A 15,211-nucleotide genomic window follows, 5' to 3' on the forward strand; every position below is an offset into this window, starting at 1 on the left:
TGGATCTCAGGGAATCTGAAACAAAATATCCGGAGGCTGACACTGGAAATAAGCGCTCACCACATGACTCGAAATCTGCGAGTTACAATAGAAAATGTGACCTTTCTCTTTCTCTTCTTCTGTATGCTGACAAACCACAAGCGGCGACGCCACAGGCGGTGCTATAGAGCTATCAGCTTTCCTTCAGAAACGCATGATTGTTGCATACATGCCGCTTCCAACACATCACAGCTGAATTACCCCCAGAATGTCACACACACACACACACACACACACACACACACACACACACACAAGGGGGGCATGAAAAGAGAGAAGGAGCAACAGGAAAATGTGTTTCTGGTGCTGGTAGTGTGCGACTTCCACAGAGAAAAGATGAATGAGAGCCTGAGAGAGGATACAAGCCAAAACGCTGTAGATGTAGGAAGTGGTGATCTAACTCTTTGCACTTCTCTATCCTCTCTTCCTGTTTCAATCGGCTCGTCTCGAGGAGAACGAGAAACTCTACACGCACAAATTATAAATCCGTCTTCAGTCAAATTTAGAGCAAAGAGTTTATTTTCCTTTCCTGCCGCTGCTTCGCTTCCTTGGCACACTGGCTCGTCTGCTGTCCCTAACACACTCTTGGCCACACCAGGTGTATATGAGGCTATACACACACATTCCACCAGCGGCCTGAGACGGTGACTTGGACCTATCGCGTTTCCACTGGAAAACCGCAGCTTGTGGATACCAAAGATGCCAGCGGGGAGCCAGAGCGGTGGCGTTGGCCATGATGCTGTTGGCAGCGGCGGGCAGCGGCAGCAGAGGTCGGTGAATGTTGCTTTTGCCTTCATATTTTGCCTGGCTGTTGTTTGGCAGCCTGGTTACAAGATGCCCCTGGATCTCGCTGTTTCTGCCTGCAACATTCCCCCCCGGCCAAAACCCAAATATGTTATGTGTACACTTTTACACTCAGATTCATTCGACCACACTGATGACTGCAGTCAAACAGGGTCAGGGTGGCCCACGGCTGCTGAGATGATGCGTGAAGGGGCGCAGCTTATGGGAAATGAAGGCAGGGTGTTAGTGTGAGAGTGACACAGCCGCCAATCGCCAAATCCTCTTTCTGACAGTGCGAAAGTCTGAACACAAACAACGATGTCTATTTGTGAAGCTTTGTTCGGCGGTGCAGAAGTCAGCAGTTGTCGGTGCAGCAGCAGCTTCCTCTGAGCGACGGCAGCTTGACTGAGCTCCTTTCTACATGTGGACTCAGGAAAGAAGCTGCATTCAAACACAGGAAGATTTGCCTCCTATTTTTACAGAGACATGGCTTGTCTAAATCCAGGAATGTGAGTAGTTGATCGCAGAGACACAGAGCGACTTCATTCCCCTGCAGTCTGAGAGCTCGCGGCCCAGACACACTGAGGCCCTGTGCTGCTCAGACCGGCTATTTGTTTTTCCTCCGCCGCCAGACGAGACTTCACTCTGCTCGCACCAGAGGGAGCCATGCCTTCCAGCAGGGATGCATTATGGTCCATAGGAGCGGAGCGGACTGACACTGACCCCCCTCTCCCCCTACCCCAAGTGTCTTTTCACACTTCAACAGCTTTCTTCCACCTCCTCCCTCACCTCCTTTAGGGACCCTCTGCAACAGAATGTAACATACCGGGGGTTGAGGCCTGGTGCAGTGACCTCTGTCTGCCCCCTGTGAGCGCCGTGCACTCATGTTTAAATCGAATCAAATATCGCTAACCCGGAGCCTTTCCCCGTCTTCGTCTCACGGCCTCACGGTTCGGAGTGATGAAAGCCAGGCGTGTCAGAATGAGCAGAGGCCCCGGCTGTGTTTGGACTCGACTCACCCGCCGTCGTACCCAGAGAGCCACACAACGGACCTGACCGGCGCTCCTGTCATTGACAGAGTGTGTCCGCTCTCAATAAGGCAGGATTGAAGTGATCCTCTCTACAGCAGGAGGGGCCCTGGGCAGCTGGACCTGATGGAGTGGATGGGAAGGGAACAGAAACCTGCCACATGCTTCCTTCAGGTCCAGTCTGGGTTTGACACAGATTACACACTGGAGTGCATCACCTTAGAGATTTAACCCACAGCCGTGTGTGTGTGTGTGTGTGTGTGTAGGAACCATTGAGGAAAGAAACACATTTGCATCTGCTCTCAGTCATAGATCGTGAATGTTTATTTCAGTGAATTAGCTTTGGTTAATTTTGGTATTTCTCTGGAAATGTGAAGTGACAGATGAGATGAATGAACTCAGCCGCTTGAATCCCAGCTTACTGCAGTAACTGTACTCAGATAAACACCAGTGAACACCTCACTGAGCTTCCTTGATGCTGACATTTACTCCTCCTTGTGTAAATATTACTCAGAAACATCCTTCCCCAAATTTTCCACTCGAGAAGCATGGAGCTCTCCGCTGCGTCCCGACTTGAGGGACCACACTGGAATTCAGGAGGTTTCTTTTGAGAATCAACTCACCACTTCTGTGTTTGTGATTTTGGCCAACAGGTCTGTCAGACTGTCGCCCCACGGAGACTGGTCCGCCGAATCCAGCTGCAGGCCGCAGATCGCCGCCCCCACGCTGCCTGTGGCGATCATGGAGGGAGGGTACATGGCGAATCTGAAATCTGTTAGAAGAGAACACGTCTTAGAGGCCGTTGCTTGGTCAGCGATGCAGCAAAGTGGCAGAATGGAGCCGACGCGTTCACCTGGTGTGGTTTCTAAATTGCTCTGTTAATTTATTTGCTCCACAGAAGACCCCCACCCCCCCACCTCCCCTCTCTCTCCTCCCCCCACACACACACACACACAGAGACAATATGATTTGGTAATCTAGCAGTCGGCTAATAAATAATCCTTCTATTGCTCTGGGTCTGAACGTAGCGCTCACTAATGACCAGAGGCCTGGATAATGAGGGTTCACTTGGCTTGTAAAGGAGCTGAAAAGCAAAACCCCCACCTCCCCCGCTCGCCCACCCTCCCCCCTGGTCCCCCCTTTCCCCAGCCCGGCCCCTTTTCTTCCATCTCCTGAGTAAATCGTGTGCTTCGCTGAAAAAAAAAGCCCCATAGCGCTTGGAAAGGGAGGAATAAAGAGGCTCAGTGCCTCTGCCAATGCTCACTGCTGTAGGTCCTTTTTCCACGTGTGGTCACAGGCGTGCGTCTCAAAGACCAATAACCTTGTTAGCTCCCCTCACTGTCATTCATAATGCAAATGAGACAGCTTGTGAACGGGCCAGAAGCTCGAAAAGGCAACTGGCATAGAGGGAGGGAGAGGGAGAGAGAGAGAGAGAGAGGGGGAGACACAGCAAGGGAGACAGACAGAGAGGGAGAGTTTTTTCTCTTCACACACACACACACACACACTCCCTCCTCTCTCTCTATTCTCTCTTTATGTCTTGCTCAACTTCTACCTTTTCTCTCTGGACAGCACATGGCCTGCTCAGATGGGGCGAGTGAATGGCACACATGCCCCGCTCTTTGTTGCTACAACAGGCAGCGGTTTGCATTGGCGGCCCTCCTATCTGTTAGCATATTAATAGAGTGGTGGGCCTGCGAGAGGGAAGGCAGAAGAGTGTGACTCCATTGTCCGGAGTCATCACCTCATTTCACCCAATTGAGAGAGACACAGCGTCCGTCCCCGTCTCTGCTGATACCAATTCAGTGCGACGGGCGGTACAAAGAGGCGGTGGCGTTGGGGCAAAAGGGGGTCAGCGGGGGGAAGATCAAGGAGGAGGGAAGGATGGTATGGCGACAAGGCAGCGGGGAGAAAAGACGGGAAGGTGGTGGGCGTGGTGGAAAGGGGGGGGGGGGGGGGGGGGGCGACGACTCCGCTGCACATCACTCTCAAGTCTGTGTCCAGACCCTTGTGAGGTTTTGGAAGAAGAAAAGAGTTGCCCTCCAGCGACCCACACCTCCTCCTTACTCCCCGCCCCCCCCACCCCACCCCGCCCCCCCCACAAGTATGCTTCTGTTCCTGGGCCACCTATGGGCTGGAGGAGTGGGCAGCGGGGGCATAGAAACAGCCTGCACATTAACATATTGCCATATTCAATTGCAAAGCAAACTGTGTGCGATGGCTGTGAAGGAGATTTTTCTTCCTTCTTTTTTTTCATGTGGAATCAAAGAGGTGGGCCCTTTGATAGCTGTAAAGGCAGCCCCCTCACTGCCTTTTTAACATGCACAGCCAGGCGCTTTCTCATCTTGTGGGCTCAGTGTTGACAAATAAATGAACTTATTATACACCCCTGTGTTAGCCGCTGGGCCTCAGCCAAGGAGCGATTTATTAAAGGCGACCTCGAGCCAAGAGGAAAGAGCGCACAATGCCTCTCAGCATTACATCACTGCTGTAAGAGTGCAGCTTTCTATAGAGGGGGGACCGGCACAAAGGCATACATGGATTTACTGTACGTGTGCGGCAAGCGCAGAGCGACAGGCGAGGAGGGAGACACCTCGCAGAGACCTAAACACGAGACAATGAGCCCATGCTTGGATGCCTGTACGCATAGATGCAGATGGACAGACGGACACACTGTCACAGCCCGACATACACACACACACACACACACACACACATCACAGACTATCGTTTGTGGCAGAGCTGAGTGGCGGGCAGTGGGCTTCAAGCTGATTTTTCGCACTCGAGACAAGACAGGTCTGTAGCAGAACAAGGACATGCGCGTGCACCCGATGCGGGCAGACACTCCTGGCCTGGTGGCTGCTGCGTGTGGGGGGAAGAAAGGCCGTATTTTAGGAGGTCCTCATTGATATTCATGTGGAGGATAAACAGTGTATGTAGCTGAGTAGGGACGGCTGCGATGGAAAGCTCCCTGTGAGCGGCGGCTGACTGGCCCGGCCTGCACGCCTCTCGCCCCCTTCAATGGGCCTTTCTCCTCCCTTTGCGCCCCCTTCGCCTCCATTCCTCCCTCCGCGTTTTTTTTTCTATCCCCCTGAAACTTCATCCCCAGGCCTCTGGTCACACAGTCTGCTGGCCTTACAGGGCCCGCTCCTCCTGGGTGGCTGCGATGCACAGTATGCACATTAAACTTGTAAATTAATTAAAGTTGGAAAGTTGAACAACAGCCAGAACAGAAAGAAAAAAAACTCTCTCTCCTCCACACTCTCTCTCTCTTTCCAGCGCTATAAATCAGGGTCTTGTATTCTATACATGTAGAGCTCTTTGACCTTGTTTATTAAAGGAGTAGCGTTACGAGGACTCGTGGCCCCGCTGACTGATTAAGGTCGAACACAAACATCATTTCGGGATCGGCATGACAGCTTGTGTCACCGCTAATGCAGCCGTTCCTGGCACTTCACACAAAGTTAGTCAAGCTACTTAAGACTTGTGTACCTGTGAGAGGCACAAACAACAACTCCAACTCCACAACTGAGGTAGAGGAGCTCGATCGCACACACAAACTCAAAAGGACCATGATCTCGATTGCAGAATGTGAGATTCTATTCTCTATCATTTCTGTTCCTGGTTGCCACTGAGTCACTGCTGAAACTGGGATTTATACTAATTTGTCAGTAAACAGAATCCTTTGATGGGATCGAAGAGGGGAGGGGATGTTTAGAGCCGAGTTCTGCTTGTGAGACACTCTGGTTCCGGTCAGAGTACCGAGCTTGTCCATACTAAGCGAGTTGCCACTACAATTTGCTTCACATCAATTGACAAATATTAGCTTTAGCTTGCTGTGACCTCAGTGGTACACACGGGAGAAAAAAGGTTTGGATTCCTTGAGCTCTGTTGGAATAACGGCAGCATCCAGAAAAGTGAAGGAAAAAAAATTCTTTCTGTTTCTGGAGTGAGTCAGCTGGCCGCAGTATTTACTGTATGGTGCGGAGCTGATTACAGCCGGGAGGTGAAGGGGGGGGGAACCAGGACGTGCCACTCTATGATTCACTCTGCGTGTTGGATTCCTGGTTGCGTACTAGCGGGATGCTTTCCTTCTAATCTGTCCACGACGCAGCCGGACCGGACGTGATTCGTAACATCCGCGGAGCGGGGCGGTAATTTGTCGGAGGAGGCGGCTGACATTTCGGGGTTTTGACTCATCGGACATGAAGAGGGCTTTGCGCGTAAACAAACACGCGTAGAGAATGTTTCATTGACCACATCTGAGCTGAGTCATCAGGGGGGCCTGTAAGATTGGAGTGCTGCGCCTGGAGGGGGATCCTCTGCTCAACAGCTACTTAGAAAGGAAGCTACTGAGATAATCCACCCTGGACCACGGAGTCTGCTCGGCTACAGGAAGAGGAAAGAGGACTTATGGATGCGTTTTGGAATATCAGATTGGTCTCTCTCGCATAAAACATCTTTCTGTTTGCCTAAGTGGAGGAATAATCCCGTAGGCTTTATGGTACGGAGCTCAGCAGGACGTGTAGACGCTGAGAGGAAAGCTTCCAGATCAGTCGGGCTTTGGAGAGCTTTAATGGCTCCTCTGTGTGCGTTTTCATTACGATGAAATACAAATAAAATGCAGAAGAAGAAGAAGAAGAAGGAGTGTGCATCAGGCTATCGTCCAGAGCTGCAGGTGCCCATGGGAGAGGAGACGCTCCAGAACAAACTCAACACTGGGAAAGTGATCACATGAATGCAGATGGAGGGACGTTGCTGTTATAGTTTACGAGGTTTTAAAATATTTAGCTGTCATTGCTGCATTCCACAACTTCTACTCAACTGAATGTTATTAGATTCTTGTATTCTGAAGCTGCAGATGTCAACAATTACCCGGCTTATCCGCACACTAAATAACCACCCAATACTCCTCAGAGATTTTTAAATTCTTAATTCTCCTCATCAGTCGTTATTTACATCCTTACTTGTAGCGACTGACTCTCTTGGACGCTGTCGTTTGGCCGCGTCCCAGCTTTTTCCTTTTGATTGGCCGTCGCCATTGACGCGGCTCCATGCATACCATTACAGAGGGCTGTTTGAGTTGGTATTAAAGTAAAGCACCGTAATCTCTGCCAATATGGCCAGAAGAGCGAGCTCAATAACAGCAGCAGACAGGTTGGGGTGCATCTGTCTGCCCCATGCCTCCCCCGTTCCATTCTCCCACTTTAGCTCAATTGAATCAGAATAGAAGAGGAAGCTCAGAGTGCTGGCTGTCTGTGTGGAGGAATGGAGGTTGATAATCTCCCTTAATGAGCTTGTTTCTGAGCTATTATCCGGCGGCCTGCCTGAGGGAAACGCTGGTGTTTCCTATCAAGTGGCCCCGCCGTGCTGACCCCGGCGTGGCTCTGCATATGAAATGTAAGGACCCGGCCCCTTTTGTGTCCTTTCTCCCAGCCGGGAGCTGAGCCCCCCGTTCCATTTGCATAGACCTGAATGGGCCCGGCAATGTTATTAATTAATACAGAGCCAGCCTGCGCCACCTGACAAAATCTCTCCGAGTGGACCCCGAACGGAACTGTTTCATCAAAAGAGAGGAGCCATTACCAACGAGAGGCCTTATTCTCCACTTCTGCTCTCCTTGTCCCCTCCAAAAAACAGAGAACGCCGGTTTTATGCCTGTTTTTCTTTTTCAGCGGCGGTGGGAGGCGGGTTGAATACGCTGGTATGAAACAGGAAGGCTACAGTGACCTGTTGTGGACCGTCTCGCAAATATAACTCCTCCTGAGATGCCTCCTCCCTCCACTTCCACGTCTTTTACCTTGTCAGGTCCGTTCAGAGGGACGTCTCAAGGAGGATTCTCACCAGATAACCGCAGAGATTTGCGGCTTGGAACGTTCCACAAAAAAACGCGGTGTCAGATTTCCAGAGATCCCGTCAGACGCACCAAACTGTCGACCCGCTTTCTCTGTGCTCTCTTTCGTTTCGTGGTCTTGCCCCTCGCATGGATACGCGCCTGAACGAGAGCGTGCGTGCAGACAAACGGCCTGTTGCTAATCCGGAGCTGTATCGGTAGAAAGCCTCTTCTAAAAGACAGAAAAACCTCAGGAGGAAGACTCCGGCAAGGCTCGTAAATTCATCTCCACTGCCTCATTGAAGCAATTAAGGACAAAGTGCGTGCTGAGTCTTTCACAATGCTGCTTTGGGGAATAAGGTCCAATCTCTGACACGCTGTCATTCCACACATTCATCCTTAGGCAGAAAACAGGGGGGGGGAGAGAAACGTAGGTTGCGGAACGCGATAATGAGCGAGTGACAGACAGACAGAGGGAAGATGAGGAAGAGGAGGAGTGGAAACGTATTAATTTCATATTTCAAAACCGTGAGGGTTTTCTCAAGCTGTGCTGTCGATTACACAATCAAGCACAGGGGATTCCATCATTTGATGTTTTAAATATCTGCCACCTCCCTCCTCACACACTCCTCTAAATGAGCTCAGCACAAGGAGCTGTTTCCCAAGAGGGGGTGTAGTCAGCATTCCTGTTCGGAGCAGAGCAAGAGCAGGGGAGCGGTGGTGGCGGGGGTCAGTTAGGAAGAAGGAAAGAAAGGATTGCTGACTCTCCGTCCTGCACAGGGACTCAGCGGCCGCGTCGGGGGACGTTTCTTTAGGTCTACCTCCGTTAAAGTCAGAGTCTTTGGACGTTTTCAACCCGGAGTAAGAGGCAAGGCAAACAGGAGAAACCTGCCCCGATAGAGAATCCCAACATGGGAAAGCTATCATGCCCTCCAGCTGTAGGGTGGGGAGGCGTGGGAAGTAAAGGGGGGGGGGGGGGGGGGGGGGGGAGGGGCAGAAAGAGGGAAGGAAGGCGGCAGGGGAAAGAAATATGAAAACATGACATGCCTTAGAATTTGGCAGTGCAAAAACAATGCACTCCTCTTGCTCCAACTCCCCATTTCCCTCCTGCATCTTCTCTGTCTCAATCTGGTTGTCTCTCCAGATCATGTTAAAGGCTGGCCGTCCCTCCCATGACTCACTGGATGTTTGATCTTGAGTGAACAATTCACCTCAAGAGCAGAAAGACAATGGCCTGCCTCCCTCCACCCCGCTCTGTTTCTCTTCTCGACCCTGTGCGACATGGGAATGCCCTTCAACAACACAAGTTCTTCTTTGAAGTGTTACTGGATGCCCTGAAAGCCACTGATATGCCTTCAAAACATGACCACATACCACTGGGAGAAGACAGATGATAGACATAAAGACCCAAGTGTCAAACGCTGAAGTCTTCATTGAGACATGCTTTTCACATACAGATACTGCAGCGCCTTGACCGGCCCACAATGCAACACTGAGCGGGAGTTAATCACAGCAAAACATACTAGGAGAGGCTTTGGATAAAGTGCTAAAAGAAGAATGTGCAGATAAAGTTTATTCTGCAACAAGACAAAGGGTGTTGATGCAAGCTGTTATCGCCTGGTTTGACTTGGCAGCTTAGGCATGATGGGTGTCAAAAGAGAGGATATCAGGGTGACATTGCAGTTTGTGTGGTAATCAGTTTCGCCGGCGACATGTGTATCAAACTGTGCGACGGTGAAATCAGCTAATATGAAAAGAGACTTGGTACTAAGTCAGACATGAGCTCCTACCTGTGGCACAGAGGGCGATGAAGGTCTGGACATGTTTGCGTATAAGTGCTAGCTTATCCTCAGGCAGAGGCAGCCTCCTCACGATGTGCTCGATGAAGTCGTTGGGAGTGACCGCTGCCAGGTTCCACTTCAACTTCCCCAACACCACCAGCTCCCATTCCTGGAGGGGTGAGGGAGGAGGGGGGGGAGGAGGAGGAGGAGGCAAAGATAAGTCAGAAAAACACTGAGAAAGTGAAAAAAACAAACCAGTAATGCTGCATATTTACGTACAGTAAAGCTGTTTACACTACAACATTGCACATTGCACTCTGCTGCACTTGTTTAGTGGGTTTCACAATGCAGCAGGCCGCAGTGTGTGAGCGAATGTGCCTCTGTGGGCCCCTGGCCCTGGCCCTGTACAGTGGTGAGGGTGGGGAGGTTGAGCAGAGACAGATTGTTATTACGTTAGTCTCGGCCCGGCCGGGACAGAGAAACAACAGCAGCGCCACCAACCTGGTGACCTCACAACACTGTCTCCCTGCCTGTCTGTCTGGCATCTGGGGACTTTCCTAAAGAGGCCCACCAGAGGTTCTGCTGAGTGTGTGTGTGTGTGTGTGTGTGTGTGAGAGTGTGTGTGCGTGCGTGCGTATTAGTGACAAAGAAGCCAAAGGAAGGATATCTATCTATCTTACACCTTCACTTGTGTGTTGCAGTAGGTTACGATTGTTGTATTTGTTGCACATTGAATGTTGGTGTTTGTTCTGTGTTTGCCACATAATTAACTAATTAAATCTATAATTCACACATGCCTGTTGTGTTACATAAATTAGACACATACCAAAGTGCCAGATAATGTTAGAGACTTCCTTTGAAGTCATTCACTGCTGTCTGGCTCAGTAAACACGTTTGACACACACGCCTCAGTATCAAACATGACTCAACCTCTTTCTGTAAAACAGGATCCACCCAAATCAACAGCTCTGAATTTCACAAATCCTTTTATGTGGAAGTCCTGAGTGTCGAGAACACGAGTGAGCGCCGCATGCTAGCAAGGCCTGGTATCAGTGTGTGTGCGTGTGTGCGTGTGTGTGTGTGTGTGCGCGCGAGTGTGGGGGATGGGGGCTGGTGCAGGTGGGGTGTGTAATTCTCCTTTCACTTGAGGAGGAAGTGATTAACGGAAGGGTTTGGTGACTAACTTGGGAAAACTTATGCGCTTTGCTTCCGGCCTGCAGCCTTTGCGACTGAGACCTTGGATGCCGTTGATTTTCCCCTCGACAGACTGAGACCACATGGACTCAGTCATGAGACGGTTCAATATGGCTGCTGATGACCCTCGACTGCAGCATGCAATGTTCCTGTCACTCACCATTTTCTACCATTTCATGTTTCCTTTAGTGGAAGGGGAATGGATAGAAGAGGAATGAGTTTACAAGTGACGCTTTGTGCAAACCCACAATAACGTTGAGACGAAGCATCTCAACGATTCCGTATTGATCTTTTAAATTGATCTTGCGCAACACAGCAGTTTCCACTTACGTGTGCAGCTGAAGCCCGTTTCCACCAATAGTCAAGAGGCAGATACGGGCCTATAGCGAGAGCTGTGACAGCCTTGCAACATAAGCTCTGTGCTGACAGAGTGGCAGGCAGGCACCCACTTCCTTCTGCTTGCTGCTGCCTTCCTCCACACCTTCTTTGTAACATTTGCGGTTCCCTTTACAAGAAATTGTTACCAAAGATGAGGACAAAAAAACAATCACATGCCCCGAGCAGCTGATCTCCGTTTCCTGTATCTGCAACTCAGCCAAAATACTGCCTTATACAGAAACCCTGAGACAAAGCCTACACAAAGCATGTCAAGGCTTTGCGTTCAGAATGAATATGAAACTCAATATTAAACTCATCAGACTCAATTTTGCAGTAAAGTGCACAATTGCGCCTCAATATGTCACTCAAAACAATGCGGCGCATGAGTGAACCTTCCCTTTACAGGCAAAACTAACCTATCTGACCATAGAAACATTCCCTCTAGAGGAGAGGGAATCATGTCACACACACACAATATGCTCCAAGCAGAAGAACATTCCAGAAAGTTCTCCAAAACCAAAAATCCACGAGCGGGGAATCGTCGGCGTGGTGAATCCACAGCAGCGATCAGAGCCGCCAGTCAGGCAGCGAGAGGCAGGCCGACAAACATCAGCCACATCTGAATCATAATATGTGGCCTCTTTCACAACATGGGTGGGATTGGCTGTTGTTTACTGTGGAATGTTTATGTAGTGCACGGAGCAGTAGGGAAATAGTTCTCCCATGTGAAACCCAGTTAATTAATTGGCCTGCGCTGGTGAAGGAGGCCGGTATTATCAGGAGCATCCAGGCCTTATCAAACGCTTCAGCAGGACGTGGAATGGCAATCTTGTTAGTGCTGCCAATGATAAAGTGTCTAACCTGCATACCTAATAAAAGGAGTTCAACATACAGTCATACTCTGAAAATGCGAGGTAATCAGCGACCTTTGTAACTTTACAAAATGTCAAAATTGTGCATCCATGGTTACGGCTACACTGTAAAAGGCAAACTGGAATCTCTCTCTCTCTCTCCTTCTCTCTCTCTCTCTCTCTCTGACAGGAACAGAGTCAGAACTTTGGCTGGAGTTCAAGCTGACCTCGTTGCTCTATGCAAATATCTACCGCTAGATGGCGATGGAGACCATTACACAGAGCGTGTACTGTAAGAGACCCTCTGGGAGCTCCTGTGGGACACTTCATTGTAGGGTGTTTGGCTCTCATGCTCCTTTGATGAGGCTGCAGTGCAAATAGGCCAGATAAAGCCAAATGAGATACCAGTCAGTGATGCTGGGGCGGAATAATACAAATCAATACATTTGGAATAGAAATAACAACACAAACCATCTGAAATACCCCCGATTCCAAACATTAGTGCAAAATAAGTCATGAAAGCATAGTTTGCCTTGAGCTGAGGGAGATGTGGCAGTGGATTGTGTTGCTTACCAGCAGCTCTTGTGGTCTGATGGAGTTATCTGTGTAGATGCAAAGTTTCTCAGCAGTTAATGGACGAGTCTCTTTCAATTTGGACGCAAGAAACATGCACACTGCTCCCAGCAGCTGCAGGTTACACTTTTTGGTGGGTTCCATGGCTAAAAATCTGTCCAAGTAGTTCATGGCCAAAGGGAAAACTTCTTCTTCGCACTTCTGTTCCTCACAAACCTGCAAAGACAGACAGACACACACACAGAGACACACACACAGACACACACACACACAGACACACACACACAACGCGCCAGTGATGAGCGTTTGGAGCCAGTACGTCACTCTGAGCTGAGCTGAAGTATTTTCCAACACATGGTATACATAAGAAACTTTTATGATATAACGAAATTAGGGACAAACCACACAAAGCGCGCTTATAAAGGCAACAGCATACATGTTTGGGGCCTGGCCAAGAATTTGACCCCAGACCTAATCAGTTACAACCTCCTAAATTAATCAAATACATGAAATGACAAAGTATGGAAAAGTTCCGGGACGCATACTTTTTCAAAAGAATCACATTCCTGCAGTTCATTCACTAAGAAATCAATTTAAGTCACAATCAGTCGTGCCAAGAAACACCCCGACAGCGCAGCACACGGAAACACGCTTTTTTTTTCTTCATCCGTCATATTTTTCATAAAATAATTAAAAATATAAATAAATTATCTAAACCGATTTTCTTCGCACCATAATCTTCCCGGAAGCCTTCCACGTCATACCCGACAATTCACATCCACATTCCAAAAGGATAAATATGAATAAAACGTCAAAACAGGACGCGAGTAGCGAAAGTCTGCTGCGGAGTGCGTCACCGCCGAGCCGATATATTGATTTTAAAAATTAATTAAAAATCAACCGTTGGTCGGACCGTGATAAACTTTACATGATAATAAAGCTGGGAGGGTCCAGATTGTTTACAATCAGAAATACGAAACAAAGTGTCGGAAATTTAACATAATTCCATAGTGAAGCATTATGACGGGGGAAGACTGTTAGAACAGATAAGGCCCTCGCCCCTTCCGACATTTAAAATATATACATAAAATATTCACAGCGACTTTCATGGCTCTTTCTATATTCATCCGGCACCTGGGACCCTCTTCTGTCATTACCGATGCTTTTCAACCGCTGTTATTGCGTTTCTGACACTGTAAAGTCGTCTTGAAAGCAAAGAGCGCTCCTGTTGAAAACCAATATGGCGATGGACCACAGCTACGGCAGCATTGCATCGGTGGAGTGCATACGTGTGCATGGAAATATTCAGGCTATCTAAAATAATAACATTTAAGAATCAACAGGCTTTGCTTTTATGGAGCAGCACGGCGTGTCGTTTTTGAAGAGAAACTCCCCGGCGGAGCGGATAACACGGGGGTCTCAATCACCCCCACCACCACAAACACAAGTCTCCATGAGCCGGACTTTAACAAATGTCACTAAACGCCACACTTCGGTTATTGTGGAGGAAATACCCGACATGAAACGAGAGCTATACGAGTCTGAGACAGTCGGTACAATTGCAAAGTGCGCTCGGTATAGGAAGAGCAATGACACAACCGGGAGAGAAAAAAGTCGAGCACGGAAATAATAAGACTTGTCAGCGCTCATTGTTTCGGGTATACGAACCTCCAACATCCAAGTCGCCACCATCCTCCTCATAAAGGGCTGAATGTCTTTCTGGACGCTTTTGAAATAGGAATATTGCGGTAGAAACCTCTCCTCTATGGTCAGCAGGCTCTGGAGCACTCTGTCATCGCACAGAAGGTTCGGGTCGGGACGAGCTCGTATGATGGTGTCCATTTCCAGGCAGAGCAGCTCCATGGTGCCGAATCTTTGAAGTCGGAAAAAGTCGGCTTTCTCTGTCTCGCTGAGGCGCAATGGCGGTGTTTGTATACCCTCCGAAAAATGTCAAAAAAGGTGTAAAGAAAGGCGTAATGGAGGCATATACAGCGAGACTGCAGGGGCTCCCTCAGAGTAGTCCTGCCTCTCCTTACTGACAACTTTTTCCTCTCTCCCCTCAGTGCGCCTCTGCTCTCCTCCGCCTGGCCAGTTTAGGCGCATGCCCTGCGCCACTGACGCAATTCACTTCAGTGCCTCTGTGGAGAGACCAGACGCAACACGCCGCGGCTCCCCCCCCTCCCCCTTTCCCCCCCTCCCCCCACGTCCCACTTCTTCTGATGCTCCCCCGCCATGCGTGCCCACACAAACTTTATACACACTTTGTTTTGTTGTAAACACGCCAACGTCGCGTCTTTCACGTAAACATGTCCCCCTTCCAGAAAGTATATAAGGACAGAATGGGAGACATGGACTTGAAATCCTAACTAATATGTATAGTTTCTTGTCTTGTTTTGACATATGATCTTTGATATGGTTTGAGGCTGATATAGATGTTTGTGGATGTGATGTGCAGTTCAGAGTCAAACTGGTGAAAGTGAAGTAACAACAGGTTGATAACAGTGGAAGTGAACATACAAATGTATCTTTATGAGCATTATTTTGATTAAATCTTATACAATGGCACTTGAATGCGTCATGGTGATTATGAAACACTTCATTGTACTCTTTCTTCATCACTTGAGCCAACGCTTATATATAAATGATATAAAATTAAAGCAGAGTAACTAACAGTACTAACAGCAGCAAGTGCCCCCTTGTGAAAGCAATTTGAATGATTTTAGTTTGGATAAGAAAACGAAAGTTAAGGAA

The 15,211-nt window shown here is 49.0% G+C and overlaps 1 protein-coding gene across 4 annotated transcripts in view; it reads right to left on the reverse strand.

The window, feature by feature from the left end:
* ccnd2a (cyclin D2, a) overlaps window positions 1-15,211 on the reverse strand; it is a 130,008-nt gene that overhangs the window by 7,015 nt on the left and 107,782 nt on the right. For 3 of the 4 annotated variants that reach the window (XM_076141859.1, XM_076141857.1, XM_076141858.1), the window contains 3 exons: window positions 12,461-12,676; window positions 9,474-9,633; window positions 2,474-2,622 (listed from right to left, as the gene is read on the reverse strand). In XM_076141859.1, the coding sequence (XP_075997974.1) occupies window positions 2,474-2,622; window positions 9,474-9,633; window positions 12,461-12,631 (480 nt within the window). In that variant the 5' untranslated portion in view covers window positions 12,632-12,676. Of the gene's footprint in view, window positions 1-2,473; window positions 2,623-9,473; window positions 9,634-12,460; window positions 12,677-14,128; window positions 14,634-15,211 lie in introns of those variants that run through there. The other variant, XM_076141856.1, reaches the window with a different exon arrangement.

This window comes from Genypterus blacodes, unplaced genomic scaffold (assembly GCF_046128005.1).
Source record: "Genypterus blacodes isolate CSIRO-AG114 ecotype Tasmania unplaced genomic scaffold, CSIRO-AGI_Gbla_v1 ptg000021l_1, whole genome shotgun sequence".
Lineage (NCBI taxonomy): Eukaryota > Metazoa > Chordata > Actinopteri > Ophidiiformes > Ophidiidae > Genypterus > Genypterus blacodes.